Source organism: Chanodichthys erythropterus, chromosome 9, assembly GCF_024489055.1.
Source record: "Chanodichthys erythropterus isolate Z2021 chromosome 9, ASM2448905v1, whole genome shotgun sequence".
Classification (NCBI taxonomy): domain Eukaryota; kingdom Metazoa; phylum Chordata; class Actinopteri; order Cypriniformes; family Xenocyprididae; genus Chanodichthys; species Chanodichthys erythropterus.
Genome location: NC_090229.1, coordinates 30235731 through 30253430, shown reverse-complemented (window position 1 = coordinate 30253430; position 17700 = coordinate 30235731). Strand labels below are relative to the sequence as shown.

At 39.9% G+C, this 17700-nt stretch overlaps 1 protein-coding gene across 3 annotated transcripts in view; it reads left to right on the top strand.

Annotated features, from left to right (window-relative positions):
• zgc:154046 (Carnitine O-acetyltransferase-like) overlaps positions 1-17700 on the top strand; it is a 28521-nt gene that overhangs the window by 561 nt on the left and 10260 nt on the right. For 2 of the 3 annotated variants that reach the window (XM_067395290.1, XM_067395292.1), the window contains exons 2-8: positions 1204-1482; positions 1929-2047; positions 3325-3378; positions 3466-3631; positions 6838-7012; positions 7432-7610; positions 7740-7840. In XM_067395290.1, the coding sequence (XP_067251391.1) occupies positions 1204-1482; positions 1929-2047; positions 3325-3378; positions 3466-3631; positions 6838-7012; positions 7432-7610; positions 7740-7840 (1073 nt within the window). Of the gene's footprint in view, positions 1-1203; positions 1491-1928; positions 2048-3324; positions 3379-3465; positions 3632-6837; positions 7013-7431; positions 7611-7739; positions 7841-17700 lie in introns of all 3 variants that reach the window. The other variant, XM_067395291.1, reaches the window with a different exon arrangement.

The following is a 17700-nucleotide window of genomic DNA, read 5'->3' as shown; positions in this document are numbered from 1 at the left end:
TTAGGCTGCAAGTTTGTAAACAGTGCGCTGAAAGGTCGTCGTGAAAGAGCGGTTTTCAATACCACAAGACTCCCTTCATACCATTGATAGAATAAAGCGATTTTTATTAAGAGACAGAATTTGCCTTTGAATTTTCAAGGGATTTTATTTAACCTTTTAGAGAGATTTTACATAAAAAAACAGTGAATTTATAAGATACTTAAACTGAATGAATTCCTTGCACAATAACTCGTTTGAGCACATGACGCCTAAGCTGCAGAATATTAAAATAATATAGTTTATTACTATTTTCATGGCCATGCAGACACTTGGGCAAGCTGCTCAAGGGAAAAATAAAGGGCACCCTCTCATTATTAGCCTTCCATAGCAATTACACTACATACTGTAGACCTTCTTTAAATTATATTTAAAGAAATAAATAAATATGTAATTTGTTGGCATTATGCTAAATAGTATGAGCAAAATCAGCGTGGTGGATTACTGACAAAAAACTATTTATTATTATACTATTATTATTTATATCTATTTACTCAGCAATTACAGTTGCATGATGTTATGAAATTAGTGTTTAAAATGTAACATTTTGAATATAGGCCTAGAGATGAAATGAAAAAATGAAAAGAAACTTTTCTATAAATGATACTTAAATGGAACTGAAACTGCAAGTAGGTGGCAGCATTTCTTAATAAGTGAGTCAAATCATTCATTCATTGAATCGTTCAAACCGGCTGATTCATTCATGAACAAAACACCACTGTTACCATTTGTGGAAAAAAACTGTCAAAATGGACAATGTGTGTCTAAAATTAATTTAAATGAATATGAACTTGAACTGTTGTATTAGAATTAATCTGACTTTTGCATTTGTGCTGATATTCGGGAAAACAGCACTTTTGACTGTTTGATATTGCTTAACTATATCATAATATAAAAACATAAAGTTTTGCAAAAACTTATCTTTTCACTTATCTTTTCAGAGACCAAAAGGGCAGGTGCTTGAGCAACACTTGGGGTTGCCTGACTATTTTTATTAAAAAATATTATTTTATAATGTTAAAACTATAATGTTATTAAACTTTACATTTATTTTTTGTGAAAAAATAAAAAAGTGTATACATTTTTTAATCTCACTTCTACAGAGTGGGTTATTATATTGCATGTCCTTTAAAAAAATTCAGTGTTCATAATCATCTATATTTTTAGACAAGGGTGAGCCTGGTGAAGCCCTGTCGACTACCAACTCCAGTGCCGGTTGTTCAGATTTCTGACCGGACGCTGGTCCATCAGGAGAGTCTGCCAAAGCTGCCCGTTCCGCCGCTGCAGCAGACATGCGCGAGGTATCTGGGATCGCTCGAGCCGCTGATCTGCGAAGAGGAGATGGCGCACACACGCAAGCTCATCAAGGAGTTCCTCCGGCCTGGTGGTGTGGGAGAGAGACTGCAGAAGAGCCTCGAGCGCCGGGCACGCAAAACCGAAAACTGGGTGTGCTGGTGTGCCATAAATCATTATAACTGTATAATCGCATACTCTTAAAACAATTTACTAGTTATGATTATTTACTTTTAGCATTTTACAAAATACTTTATTTTAATACCACGCATAAAATATCCTTACTTCCTGATAGATATTATTGAAACAAGTGTGGTGAGAAATCACACACTAATAAAAATCTGTAAACAGCAAAAGAAAAAATGACTGCATGTTAGCCATTCAGAAAATGTGGAGGCAGCTCTCTGTTTGTTGGCATGTCTGTGGAGGCAGGGTTTAGGAATGACAACTTGGTAAAAACAGGATACTATGCCAAAAAAGTATAATAACCACTGACAAAGTTTACTTTTTAAGTACACAGTACTTTTATTTTGCATGTGTAGTAAACTTTTAAATACTTCAAATTTTCATATTATTCCTCCTGTTATTGTATGATCCAGCTCTCTGACTGGTGGATGCAGTCAGCCTACCTGGACTCTCGAATGCCTGTTGCGATGTACACAAGCCCAGGGGTCGTTTTACCCAAAATGCACTTCCAAGACCGACAGGGACAAATGAGGTTGGTGACGACGGTTACATTCACGTGCCCAATAAGAAACAATTGAGCAAATATAAGTGTTGAAAACTAAACTGTGTTTGAAATATTTATCTATTTCTAACATTTTAAATACACTACTATTCAAAGTTTGGGGTTAGTAAGATTTTAAAAAAATAAGTTAATACTTTTATTCAGCAAGGACGAATTAAACTGATAAAAGTATAAAAAAATGATAGTAAAGAATTTTACATCACCATTTCCTCATAAATATTAAGCAACACAACAGTTTTCAACATTAATAATAATAAAAAAATATTTTCTTGAGCAACAAATCAGCATATTAGAATGATTTCTGAATGATCATGGGTCTCTGAGTGGAGTAATGGCTGCTGAAAATTTCAGCTGTGCCATCACAGGAATAAATTACATTTTAAAATATATTAAAATAGAAAACAGTTATTTTAAATTTGAATAACAATTCACAACATTACTGTTTTTACTGTATTTTTGTCAAATAAAAGCAGCCTTGGTGAGCGTGAGAGACTTTGTCTTCGTCTTCAGAGTCATTCAAAATTGTACCGACCCAAAATTTTTGAACTGTAGCGTAGCCTATATTTATTATTAATTAGCTGATATTTGAATCTAAAGTGGCTAATACAGTAGTAACCTTCACAAGGACATTCTGACTTCAACATGGGATCAAACCCCTTGATAGTCATCAGCCCAGAGCATGCCTACACGTATTTGGAAATATTCTTGAAAAGCAGAGAGCATTGAATTGATTTTGGAGAGGTCTTCAGATTTGGGGTTTTAAGTTTCACATCGACCTTTACACAGCGTTCTAGCTTTGCTTGGCTATTTTTGGCATATGTGCTTCTCATGGCACTGCCTGGACTGTTTTTTCAAAGGGATGTGCACTTCAGATTCGGCCGTGTTTCACTTTTAGATTTGCCCTTATATCTGTGCAATCAACACCTATAGTGACATTTTCAAATAAAGGCAGATACGTGTTTACTACATAGGATAGTATCAGGTTATATAAAAATATAAACATTACATGTGTTGTACAGTGGTGTTTGTATATTTACATAACTGTGTTGTCCTCTGCTACATGATATCTATAGTCTGCTCTTTTTTTGGCTCAGCTTAATAATGTTTTTAAAGCTGACTGTCTTCAGTGTGAATGAAAAAAATTATTATATAAAATCAATCTTTTTGATCTGTGTGTTTGTTTAGCCAAAAAGTGTCATAATATGTTTTCTGTTCAGATTTAGCAGTTCAAGCATTCTCTTTTATAGATTTGCTGCTAAACTCATTGCTGGTGTTTTGGATTTCAAAAGTATGATTGATAGGTGAGTTATTTTCTTATTTTCTTAAATTTGGACATTTTCCAATTGCTTATCAGTTTGTTTTAATCAACATTATTTAATGTGGCATAGTGAAACATTGCCCGTGGAATATCTGGGTGGCAAGCCTTTGTGCATGGACCAGTATTACCAGGTGCTGTCTTCATGTCGTATCCCTGGACCCAAGAGGGACACTGTGGTGAACCACGCAAATGGAAAGAACCCTCCTACGCACATCACAGTGGTCCACAACTTTCAGGTGCTTTGCTACACTCTCAGGCTTCTTTCAAAAAAAAAAAAAAAAAACATTAAAGAGGACCTATTATGCTTTTTTACATGTTCAGCTTTGTTTAATGTGTAATGTTGCTGTTTGATCATGAAACAGGTCTGCAAAGTTACAAAGCAATAAATCAATTCCAAACGGAGTTATTCTTTATTCTTTAAAAGTAAGCACTTTTCTTGAACTCCCTGAAACGCCTTGATAGTCTTGAGTTTTCTTCCGGAAACGTACAGTATACGTCACAATATTTCTCATTTATATACCCAGGGCATATGCAAAGTAAAGGGGGCGAGGCCTGGTTGAGTTGCATTAGTAGTGTGTTGTTGCCATGTCCAAGAGACGCTGTTTTTTTCTACCCTGGATCTAACACAATTAAAGGATTAGTTCACTTTCAAATAAAATTTTCCTGATAATTTACTCACCCCCATGTCATCCAAGATGTTCATGTCTTTCTATATTCAGTCGAAAAGAAATGAAGATTTTTGATGAAAACATTCCAGGATTATTCTCCTTATAGTGGACTTCAATGGCCTCCAGATCGACTTCTAAGTGCTTCCGCTTTCCTTATTCTTCAAAAAGCTTACTCTGTATGTCCTACGCCTTTCCTATTCTACTTATGGAAAAAATGTAACTGGCACTGCGTTCGTTCCGTAAGTAGAATAGGGAAGGCGTAGGACATACAGCGTAAACTTTTTGAAGAATACGGAAATGCAGTTTTGGTGGAATCACTTACAAAGGCGATCATTTGTTTATATAAAGCATATACATTTAAATTTTTTTCGAAAATGACAGATCGTTTCGCTAGATAAGACCCTTATTCCTCATCTGGTATCGTTTAAAGCCGTTTAAAGCTCTTTGAAGCTGCACTGAAACTAATTTTAACCTTTAGTTAAAACTGTCTGGAGGCCATTGAAGTCCACTATAAGGAAAATAATCCTGGAATGTTTTCTTTAAAAACCTTTATTTCTTTTCGACTGAAGAAAGACATCTTGGATGACATGGGGGTGAGTAAATTATCAGGAAAATTTATTTGAAAGTGGACTAATCCTTTAAGGTAAGGGGCATGACATTTCCAAAACATGCTCAAAGTGGTTGACCAATCAAAACACACTGACTACTCATAGCACATTGAACTTTTTGGAAGGAGGAGCTTCATAGTAGGGATTGGCGATACCAAAGTTTTTTAATTCTTTACGATACCGATACTTTTTGTTACAATTATAACAATACCAACATTGATACCAATACAGATTATTTTATAAATGGATATGTGATTTTTTATTTTTTATTTTTTTTTATTTTGGAGGATTAAAAAATATCATTACACTTTCAAATCAAATCTACATGACACTTCTTAAACAAGCCATAATTTTTTCACTGCACACTCACTTCTCATAGGCATGTGACATGAGCCAGCTAAATATACCAAGGGTGTTTTGGCGCAAACATTAGAAAAAGTACTGAAAACATTTGAGAGTGATGGAGAAACCAATGTTTTGTATTAAAATAATTTTAATACTGATATTTTTAAAGCAATCAGTACTAAATAAGTAGATTGTGAGTATCGATATATTTATCAATGCGTCCATGCCTTCATAGAGATAGGAACTAAACAGAGCGTGATAATGGGATAGTTCACCCAAAAATTTAAATTCTGTCTTCATTTACTCACCCAAAATTTGTTCCAAACCTCTATGTGTTTCTTTGTTCTGCTGAACACAAGATATTTTTAAGAATGCCTGTGACCAAACAATTGTGGGGCACCACTGACTTCCAGTATGGGACCAGAAACTGTTTGGTTACAAACATTCTTAAAAATATCTTCCTTTATGTTCAGCTGAAGAAAGAATTTCATACAGGTTTGCAACAACTTGAGGATGCACTTTTCATTTTCATTTTTGGGTGAACTATACCTTTAATGAAAGTTCTAGTAAATTGAGACACATACACGGATGCCATATTTCTAGTTTGTTTACTTCAGATTAAAAGGAAAAACAATGACAGGAGTACTTGACAAGGCTGAATCAATAATATATCAGCTCACTTATTATGTACTTGAAGTATACCAGAATGGGATGGATATCGTTGCAATCTTTCAAAATAAACACAAAACATAATAAAAGTAATAACTTGTCTTTCTTATTATTTATTTAGCATCACATATGCTTCTATTCAGGGAAAATGAAATAATTATTCAACAACAAATGTTACAAATGTTATTTGGAAGACAGGTACTGCAACCATGTAAAACGTGTGAAAAATTAGTTGTATTTTGAACATTCAAGCATTAAAATCGGTTCTAGTAGACCCCAAAAACAAAATCAAGACTTTGTAAAAGGGCATAAATCTTACAAATCCAAAACATTTATTTGGTAGTGTTTAGTATTTTTTTATGTTGACAAATTAATAAGTTTTCAAATGGTTACTACATATTTGAGCTGGAGGTTAGAAGCTTTTGTATTTGCCATTGACATTAAAGGATTAGTCCACTTTCAAATAAAATTTTCCTGATAATTTACTCACCCCCATGTCATCCAAGATGTTCATGTCTTCCTTTCATCAGTCGAAAAGAAATTAAGGTTTTTGATGAAAACATTCCAGGATTATTCTCCTTATAGTGGACTTCAGTGGCCTCCAGATGGCTGAAGGTCAAAATTAGTTTTAGTGCAGCATTCTACTTACGGAAAAAAAATGAAACTGGCGCAGCGTTCGTTTCCATAAGTTGTATAGGGAAGGCGTAGGACATACAGCATAAGCTTTTTGAAGAATACAGAAAGCGGAAGCACGTACAAGGCGATCATCTGTTTATATAAAGCATATACAGTTTTATTTTTTCAAAAATGACCTATCGTTTCTCTAGATAAGACCCTTATTTCTTGTCTGGTATCGTTTAAAGCCCTGTGAAGCTGCACTGAAACTGTAATTTTGACCTTCAGCCATCTGGAGGCCACTATAAGGAGAATAATCCTGGAATGTTTTCATCAAAAACCTTCATTTCTTTTTGACTGAAGAAAGAAAGACATGAACATCTTGGATGACATGGGGGTGAGTAAATTATCAGGAAAATTTATTTGAAAGTAGACTAATCCTTTAAAGTCAATTTTGTTTGTAAATGAATAAATATAAATATTTCTTTCCATTTTTCTCTTTATCTCACATACTGTCCTTCTTTCTGTGTTCCTCAGTTCTTTGTTCTGGATGTGTACAACAGTGATGGTTCACCACTGACTGTAGATCAGATCTATGTTCAGCTGGAAAAGATCTGGAACACTTCCCTTCAGACCAATAAAGAGCCGGTTGGCATCCTGACCTCCAACCACCGTAACACCTGGGGCAAGGCCTACAACAACCTTATCAAGGGTGAGTTGAGTGGAAAGTTCCATTCTGTGGATTTGATAGAGCCTTTGTATGTTAACAGGAACAGGCTAGGTCTTTTTCTACAAAGACTTATTTAGTAATCAAAAATTTATTTAATTTTTTATTTAGTTATTTAATTATTTAAAATACCAAATAATCTTATTTATTAATATGTCTATAAGTAATCTTAATTCGCTATTTATTCAAAATAAATTTTAAAATATTTTTTTTTTCTCAGATTTGCATAATTTACATAAATTCCAAATAGGGTTGTGCCATTCTAAATAGCCTGTGAACCCTGCTTCATTTTTCCACTCTAGAGCTCACATGAGTTATTCAGTACACGTCATTGTGTTGGTTAGTGGACATGGTGTTTATTTTTCCTGTTTATGCCTGTGCCACTCATCTTTACACTCTTCCAGACAAGACAAATAAGGAGTCAGTGCGGGCAATCCAGAAGAGCATCTTCACAGTGTGTCTTGATGCTCCAAAGCCACGTGTGTCAGATGAGATGTACCATAACAAGGTGGCTGCTCAAATGCTCCATGGCGGAGGCAGTCGCTGGAACAGTGGAAACCGCTGGTTTGACAAAACACTGCAGGTGATGTATCATGCATTTCTATCTGTGCATACATGATCACTGAATCCAGTCTATGCTCACAGAGTAGATATGAATCCAAATATATAGAGATAATTATTCTTTACCTGCTCTCTTTTCTGTTTCCCACAGTTCATAATTGGGGAGGACGGATCGTGTGGACTCACCTATGAACATGCTGCAGCTGAGGGACCTCCCATTGTTTTCCTGGTTGATCATGTTGTTGACTATATGTAAGGATATGACATCATATAATTCTCCATTAGATTTTTAAAAGGAATTTTCAGCAAGAAATATATACTACCGTTCAAAAGTTTGGGGTCGGTACGATTTTTTTAAAGGTGCCCTAGAATCAAAAATTGAATTTATCTTTGCATAGTTAAATAACAAGAGTTCAGTACATGGAAAAGACATACACTGCGTTTCAAACCCCATTGTTTCCTCCTTCTTATATAAATCTAATTTGTTTAAAAGACTTCCGGAAAACACGCGGATCTCAACACAAAGGTGCGTTCACGCGGCCTCGTAATTCCTGTAGTTACGAGATTCTAGCTTGTAAAAAGCATTCACGTCCTCGTAGGGCTCGTAATTACAGCTTGTAAGCTTGGGAGTTTTCTGAAAGCTCCCACATGTACCACGTGGCCGCTGTACCACCTGACCACTGTAGATTCATTTAGGCGTTGATAGTGGTGCCATGGAAATGCATAATTACCTGTCCAAGGACCAAAAGGACGTGAACAGCTCCGAATATAACGTCACCTGTTGATATCTCAAGATTCCGGTAAATACAAGGTGACGTTAACGCAGCATAACACCAACTGTTACGTAACAGTCGGGATCATTAATATGTACGCCCCCAATATTTGTATATGCCAGCCCATGTTCAAGGCATTAGACAAGGAAAGGCAGTATTAACGTCTGGATCTGTGCACAGACCAGGTAATGCAGCAAGAACAACAGCAAAAAATGGCAGATGGAGCAATAATAACTGACATGATCCATGATAGCATGATATTTTTAGTGATATTTGTAAATTGTCTTTCTAAATGTTTCATTAGCATGTTGCTAATGTACTGTTAAATGTGGTTAAAGTTACTGTAATGTACCTTTAGGTCATTTATTAGCTCAATTTTATTGTTAAAGGGAATAAGAATTGAATCAACTGTAAATGATTCACTGTAACTGATTCAGAATTAATATTTAACACTTCATCAATTATTCGTCCAGCGAAAATTGAGGTTAGAGTATTTTACCAATTCTGGATAAAATATTATTCTGTGGTCAACAGTAACAATATTTTATTATGGTTATTGTTATTATAATTATTATATTATTATAAGCAAGAGGTAACTTGATCTTTAAGTTTAAGACAGTAATTTGACACACAACACAAGAAACTCGTATATGTGAAAATCAAAACAAGATTTATTGACTACTTCTAATGATTACAGGAAACTAAGGCTAAACACACACACACACACACATACATACACGCACACACATTCGCGGAGTTGATGAGTTATGAAAAGTCCCAAGTTCAGTGCTAACTTAACCTGAGGAAAATCACAAAAGCAGAGCTTTGGCTTGATTCTTTATGTTTAAAGGAGTTTCACCAGTTTCCAGCAAGAGAGAGAGAAGTTTGCTTGTACCTGCGTTTGCTCTGACAGCTGAGGTAATCGGGTTGTTCCGTGACTCGTGTACAGCGGAGTCCCGTTCTGGATTGGCTGTCTTTCAGGTGACGTCTTCTCGGGAAAGCCCTGTGGGTGGCGCGGAAGCTTTGAAGGATGCTGCTGGCTGGTGAAGCTGTTCTGATCTGAGCGTCTGGCTTGAGCGGCTCTCTTCTTGGGAGACTTTGGTCAGATATTTCACCGAGGGTTGTGGAGTCTGAATGTGACGGCTGTTGATCAGCGGCGTGGCTCGTAGTTGAAATCGGCGGCTGTTAGATGGAAAATCAGCCCCGATAAAGGATCTTGTCAACTTCTTCTTTTCAGCATGACCCAAGCAACTTTTCAGCCATGGTCGAAGTATTTCTGACCGACTTCTGCCTTCCAGCTTCTGACTTCTGACTCTGAGCTTATTTCATATTTCTGACCATAGCTTGTTCAGACAGCATAGTTTTAAAGGAGCAATTCTGGCTCCATCCTTCAGATGCGATCCTCCAATGAGACGTTGCTACGGAGATTAGACACGCCTCGTCTATTGTCTATTGATCACATCGCGTGATATCTGCAGAACATTCTCCTGTTTTATTAACAACAATATAAAGTTTCTTAATATTTTCCCGATACTGAATTTCAATGTTTCATTCACACAGAATTACAGAGAATTATAAATTCTGCATTTAGAGCTCAAACACGACACACTTCTTACACACATATTACTAGACTGACCTAATTAAAACAATGAAAGAAAGAAGATGCATCCAGGAATACAAACATACAATGCATTGAATCCAACATGTTAGTAATCACATCATATCAAGTGTTATTCTGGATATAGTTAATACTTTAAGTAATCGACAATTGTCCCTTTTGAGATTCAAGATTGAGTCCTTAAGCATAGTTTAAACTTTGACCAGAGTCACGAGTGACCGGGTCAGGATGGATTGCTCAAACAAGGGAGGTATTGATAGGACAGATTCGTCTTTAAATCCGTTGATGGGTGTTTTTCCTGTTCCGTCCGATAATACAAGAGGGTTTTGTGAGAGAATCAATAGATTTAATGTGATCAGACCCACGTGGTAGGTTCTGATTAGTTTATTGCTGATGAGCAAAGAAGTCCTTTAGACAGAGTCCTTTGTTAAGAGAAGTCACGTCATCACTTCTGCTAAGGCTAGGTGTTTCCTGTCAGGAAATGGCTCTTTTGGACCAAATGAAGCTTTGTTCAATCATGCCTCTGGCTGATAAAGCCATTTGGTAACGTCTGTCGAACGGGTCCCTACAGAGTCCCCCTTTTGCTTGGCGAGGTTCCTGGTGCGAACGTCGGCAGGCACTGGAACAAGAGGCAGAGAGCGAACAGACACATACAAGACACAAACAACATCTCCATCACTGACTGAATTCTGGTGAAGGACTTGGGTATCTTGGAATAAACGGGTTCGGAACACTTCAACTAACATAGGGTCGTACTGTTTAAGATCAGTTGTAATTGGGTGGTTTCGACTAATCTAATTGTCAGTGGTTCGACGAGGAGGTAGAGGCGTAATTTCAATCAGGTTGGTTGAGTTCTCGCGTTCAGGTTCTTGGTCAGTTCTATCACGTCGGAAAATGTGCGGGACGCCTGACGAAAGATTCTTGCACGGCATTCACTCGCTTGTGCAGGATGAAGGCCAGTGTCAAGGACACAATATATCATACAATAGTAGAGAAGCAAAGTGCTGTGTCAGCAGCAGACCAAGACCGAATGAATGACACACCAGCGGGCGGAAGGCGAGCTATAGCTTCTAAGGCTGTATCAACAGGAGTCAGATCAATAAGTTGTGTTCCTTCCTCCCTGATCCTCTCTTCCGATTCTGGATCGAGGACGAAGGAATGCTGTTTGAAGTACGGTGAGATTTCGAGTTCAGCCTAGTGCTCATCGCCATGATACACTGCAAGATTGTCGATGTGGAGGATCGAGCCCTTAGGGACATTGATCCAGAGAGTTTGGTTAGGCAGGATAATGCGTGTGGCAGCTAGTGTCGGGTCTAATTGATTCTAGGCCGCAGATGCCCTCGGTATTGTCGCGGACGAATGGTTTACTTGGGCAAAGGTAACGAATGTCTTTAGTGAGCGTACACATTTTTAGGTTTGGGGCTAGATACAACTGTTTGTTGCTGTCGTGGTATGCCACAACCTCAGGAGTGTGTATTTTGACATAGGTGTTCCCTTGCCAAAATCAAACATTCACAACGTCTTTGAGCCAGTAAATATTATTCGAATCGATAATGGGCAAGCTGAAGAGGAAAACTGATGATAGCAAAAGAGGAGAAGGGAAAGCATAAGGAGAGAGAGAAGAGAAAACACAAAGAGGCACAAGGACACTGAGTCTTACTAGAGCAAAGTGAGTGTCACATGTGTGAAGCAAATCCTTTCTACTAGAGGTTGTTCCTAGCAGTGCTGTGGAGGAGCATGTGTAAGTGTTGTGTAAAACAAAACCAGAAAAATAAAAGTAAAAACTTTCCCTAAAATGACAAAGTCATTAGTGTGGTGTAGAGTAGGGGATTGTCGGTCTGTGTCAGTGGGTTTGAACCTCCCCCTTTTCCTGACGGTTGGAACCTTGGTGCCTCTTTATCTGGTTTCGATGGACCCATCGAAGGACAGGCTCGTTACGGCCTTATCTGATTTTGATTCGGTAGGCGACAGGTGAGAGCTTGTCCACAATCTCATGTGGTCCTGTCCAGTGAGGTAGGAACTTCTTTGACAGGTGATGGGGAGCTTTCTGCCTTGGCTGGGCAAAGCTGTAGTACCACACTTTGTCTCCGACATTGAGTTCTTGGTAAGAGGCCTTTTTGTCGTAGTAGGCTTTACGACCTTCCGCGCTTCTTTGGAGGTTTTGTTGTGCGAAGGCGAAAGTCGCTCTCAGGTGCTGATGCAACTCTTCCAGATACTGATGAGTGGTGTAGGCGGTGATGAGGTTCATGTCACCAGGTTGGTACAGCAGGTGTAGTGGTAGTGTCATTTGTCGCCCTGTCATCATTTCGAATGGGGCTACTCCGGTAGACCGGTGAGGGGTGGCCCTGATGGCCATCAGTACCAGAGGGAGCTTGATATCCCAATCCTTTTGGTTGGCGGACACATACTTCTTCAACATGCTTGCCACTGTCTTGTTGGCCTGTTCGACCTGCCCTGAGGACATTGGATGATGGCTTATGTGAAGCTTGGCCTGTATGCCCAGGAGTTTCCATACATCCTGCATAACCTCAGCGGTGAAATGGGTTCCTTGGTCAGAGTTGACTCTGGGAGGCAGTCTAAATCTTGAGAAGATGTGGTTCATTAGCTGGCAGGCTGTTGTTTCTACCCACTTGGTGAATTCGCAAACCACGGTGAGGAAGTATTTGTTACCCCGTGTTGACCGTGGCCGGGGTCCTACCCAATCTATTTGGAGGTCTGACCATGGGAAGGTCATTCCTTTCCATTGTAGTGGTGCTCTGTGGTTTGGGTTTGCCGGTTGGAACTGGCAACACACCAGGCATCCTTTTACGTATTCCGTCACATCTTGCTGCATGCCAGGCCAATATGCTACTTGTTTGAGCGTTTCATAGGTGGCCTTGGCGCCATGGTGTCCAGCGCATGGTGCATCGTGGGCGTGTGTCAGCATCATCCCCCTTTGGCTCTGAGGAACTACAAGCTTTGGCGCAGTTAGGGGCTCAGGGACGGGCATCGGTTTGGTCATTGAGATCTTTGTCTTGGACATTTATGGCAGTCATGATTCGGAGGGAACCTGAGTCTGAGTCAGACGCTTGCAATGAGCAGAGGAATGGGTCTTGGTTCCTGTTGCTTGAAGTGGAACTGGCCCTTGGCTTTGAATTTGCAGCGTCAGTCAGTAGATGGGGGGCGGTGTCTGTGACTTGACACTGTGATTCGTTGGAGTTTACTGACTGGAGAGGCAGAGGCTCACGGACTTGCGTCCATATCTTCAGGTGCTTGAAGTCTATTAAGGGTTCAAAGCGGTTAAGCAGGTCTTTCCCAATGAGGAGAGGATATGTGTTGAGTGGTGAGACGTATACTGGGTGAACAAGGTTCATTGGTCCCACAGTTAGATGAATTGGGGCCACATGTTTTAGTTGTAGGCCTGTGTGGGAATATGCTTGGAGGTTTAGCTCACACCTTTGAAGTTTAAAAGTTCCATTAGACCTCTTTGTTCTGCTTTGGACTTCTTCAAGGAGTTCTGTTGACATTAGGGTGATGTCAGCTCCAGTGTCGAGGAGGGCTTCGATCTTGATGTGTTGTTCGATGATAACGGAGAGGTAAAACTTTCTGGCTATACCTTTCTCAATGAGATCACCCAGGAGTTGTGGGACTGGAGTTTGGGATGAGAGAGGTAGGATGTCAGTATTTATTTTGTTTTCTTCGGAGGAGTGGCAGACGACCAAGACAGCACTTTCAGGAACTGGAGTGGTTTCCATAGCAGGTGTTTGTTGGATGCTGCTGTGATCTGACCCATCAGGTGTTGGATCAGTTTCTGACTGTTTTGTGGGATGCTCAGGTGGGACTTCTTGTCCGTTTGAAGTTATGGTGCTTGTGGTTCTCTGGGAGAGAGATGAGGTGCTGTTCTCTGGGGTGTGTTGAGTCAGGTGGTCGCTGCCATCTCGTCCGGCCACTAGTCAGGAGGAATCTGGTTTCTCTTTCTTTTCCCACTTCTGGTTATCCTCCTTTCGTTGGAAGAACTCTTTCATCATCATTTTCATCAGCTCTTGAGAGTCGAAACAAGGTGAAGTCTTTTGTTCTGGTAAGGATTCATTTTGAGCTCGGTCAGCTTGGAATCTTTGTGAGTTTTTTCGTCGATTCCTTGGGCTGGTTCCTCCAGGGTGTGTTTGTCGTTTTCCCTTGGATTCCCATGAGCTTTTTCCTCTGAGGTTTCCAAATGAGCTTAGCTGATTTCAGGTTTTCTCCCAATGACTCTCATGAGGTCTTGATTGGTTCCATGAATTTTCCCAGTGACGTCCAAGTGAGCGTTGTCGTCCACGTGGTCCATCCCAGCGGTTGTCTCTCTGTTTAGGTCGAGTACCAGTGTGGGAGTCCCACTCTCTGTTGGACGAGGATGCATTCCACTCTTTGGGTGTCGGCTCGGCAAGGTCTTGACGCTGGGTGCCCTCTAGGGCCAGCCCCTGACTCTTGAGTGTTGAAGTCAAGAACTGCGGTGGTTTTGGTGCCCTTTTCTAAGGCCATCTTCTGTTTGCAGTAAGCTTTGTGCGCCAAGTCTCTTAACTGTTGAGCACTCATTGTGCGTGGACAGGCAAGGACGCCAAGATAGTGGCTCACCCCAGGATGGAGGTTTCTCAGGAAGAGAGTTTTGAAGTTCAATTCTTCCTCCATATTCTGTTCGTTGCGAGACCCGAAGTACGCTAGCCTGAGTCGGCTATAGAAGACTTGAGGAGATTCATGACGACCTTGTTTTGTTTCCAGGGCAGCCACTAGTCCTTGTTCTGACTCAGGGTCGGCAAACTCTTTAATGAGAGCTTCTCGGAGCAGGTGGTAATCAGTCTTTGTGTGGGCAGGCTGCCGGTCCAGGAAGCTGTGCACTTCAGAGCTGGATGTGGCTCTGAGCAAATAAAGTCTATCTTTGTCAGTGACATTGGGTCTCATTTCCAGATGGAAGTCAATATCTTGCAGATAACTCTGAACGTTTGGACTACCTGGCACATTTGGAGTGAATTTGCCAATGTTTCTAGCAAGCTTGTCAAGGTCTCTGAGGTCCAAGCCATGAGATGATCTGTGGCTGGCTGGAGCAAGTTCTTTTAGTTTAGTGGGGAGATAGGATTCTTCGGAGGGAGCTGGTGACTGTTTTGGCACTGCCCCCTTCTGATCATCTGCCAGTCCAGGAACAGGGGTGCCGGTCCTGCTTGGCAAAGGTGAAGTTGGTGTCCGACGTGTTCTTGACGGCTCACAGTGCAATTCATATGCATGCTTGAGTTCCTCTTTAATACTGTCGGACTCTTCTTTGATGTAGTCAAGCTGACGTGTTAGGCGGCTGACCTCATTTCTTGACTCATTCAGATGAGTTTCGAGAGCTTTAATTCGGCTGTTCTTGTCTCTGAAGTCAGCCTTTGCTTTTTCCAGTAGCTGTTCTGCGTACTGTAGCTTGTCGGAGAGATCAGCGTAGTCTGTTCTTCCTCGTTCCATTTCTTGCGTAGTAGCTGCTAGGGTCTCTTTTAGCCTGTTGATCTCCTCTTTTGCGCCTTGTTCCACTTCATCAGGCCCTTCTTGTCATTCCTGAGCCTCCAGCTCCAGCTGTTCGATGCGTCGTTGTGCACGTGTCAGCTCCTGCTGGCGATGGGCGGCTTGCCTGTCGCTCAGTTTGAGGGTGGCGATGAGTGTGTGGCTTAAGGAGCCGGTGATCTTGGCTAGTTCTTTGTGGCTGTAGCTCTGGCTTGGGTTTTGTTTCATGACGCTTGCTATGTTGTCATCCAGCTGGTCCTGTGTCTGATGCTTTAGTGTTTCAGCGGCTTTAGGTAGGATGCTGTCTGTTACAACACTTAGTCAGGTCTCCAGGTCCTCCCAGTATCCAGCAGGGTCTGTTGTGCGAGACATGTTTTTGGCACTGCGAGGGAGATCTAAACTGACACAGACCTTGAAGAAAAGAACAAAACAAAACACAACGAAACAAAACAAACAAGCAGGGCAAATCAAAGGTGTAAGGGTGCAATGTCAAGTGTGGGCTAATGGGAATGAGTAATGAGTGTGTAAATGTGCAGGTAAGACTGGTTCTCGACTGTGGTCCTCTCGTGGATGTGCTTCTGACTCGGAGTCTCTGCGAAAAGAATCAGTAAGCACACACATGTAGCACAGCTAGAGAAGAGCAGAAGAAAAGAAAAGCAGGAAACAACAGAATAGCATTTAGCAAAGAGCAGAGTAATAATTCCAGTTTCCCTATAAAATGAAGTTTTCGTCTTTAACACTATTTGCAGAATGAGTTTTGTAAAAATTTTATTTTAGAAGGATGGTTCTAGACAGGGGTTTTGAAAAGGATTTCAAAGTACCAGGACTGTGATTGTTATTAAAATTCCCTTCGGGGTGAAAGAAAAACAATAACAATGACAGTATTGGATTCTCAGCTAGTAGGATTCACAACCATGCACCACAAAGTGTTTCTAGATGCGCGATCGGGGTTTATGGACGCCTACCAGTCTCCTTGTCAACCTGCTTGAGCCTAGGCTGAGTAGGATAACAGGATGAGGAAGGAAGGTAAAGTGAGTGTCATACTATTTTAAAAGAAGTGTTCCGTTTCCCAAATATTTGTTAAATATTTCTCAACACTCTGCTTTTATGACTTTCACAGGTACAATTCCAAAAACCAGCAGCAGTAGTCAAACCAGAAGAGGACAGCTGAGAGAGAGAGAGAGAGAGAGAGAGAGAGAGAGAGGAGAAGAGAGTGAAGTTTTGCTCCCAACATTTGGAAAAATTACAGGGTTGACAGAGTGGTGGCGCTAGGGAGTCGCTACACCTAGGGGGTTGGCTTACTGCGCTAGCAGAAGTCAACTGACCCAAGTATTGAGGGAGACCCCAAAATATTCCTTTGAATAAATGAATTAAATCAAAGACTAAGGGAGTGAAAGTCTGAGAATACACTTTATTTTAAGTAAAATTTTGAATTCAAATTTGGAAATTATAATTGTGAATTAAAATTGTAATGGGTTCAGCCTTAAACATTGAGAGCAATTATAATCAAATTAATCTATCAAGTATCATCTGAATTAGGGAAGCCCAAATCCTAATTAATGACCAATGAAATTAAAATTTCAAAGCAATAATGATTAGTTAATGATTAAAATTGCCAGATGTTTGTAAGCAACTACAATTAAATTAATCCACAAATATCCATACCATATGAAAGCTAAACTGAAATTATGAACTTGATTTTCAATTAAAATTGAAATCGAATTAAAGTTCCCAATCAAAAATTCATATTCCCAGATGTCATTAAAATCAGTAAGAGCAGTTACAAATAACAGGAAATGTTCTCAAATGTAATCAGGATGATTGCTAATTATAAGACAAAACCGTGTTTAACTGTAGTTAGAGTAAATTTAGGAGAGAGACAACTCTTCAACAAATTAGATTAACAAAACACGTTTATTAATTTAACATTTGTCACGTTCTCTCAAATGGGAGGAGATGAGAAAAGATAAGATGTGTAAGTTAGAGAGAGAGAGAGGTGAAAGCACTAGAGTGAATTAAAGTTCAGTAAGAAAGGAGACATTCCAACATTGCAACATTGCATTCAGACCACAAAATGCTATGCTAGCCACTAGCTCTTTAGCAATGCTACTAGCTTTACATAGACTGTAATGCAACCGCGCTAGTTTTAGCTAGCTCAGCTTATGCTAGGCTTTGTTTACACACAGTTAAATATGGCGCTGACAGACTGCGCATGCGCACTTAAAGGTTATCCC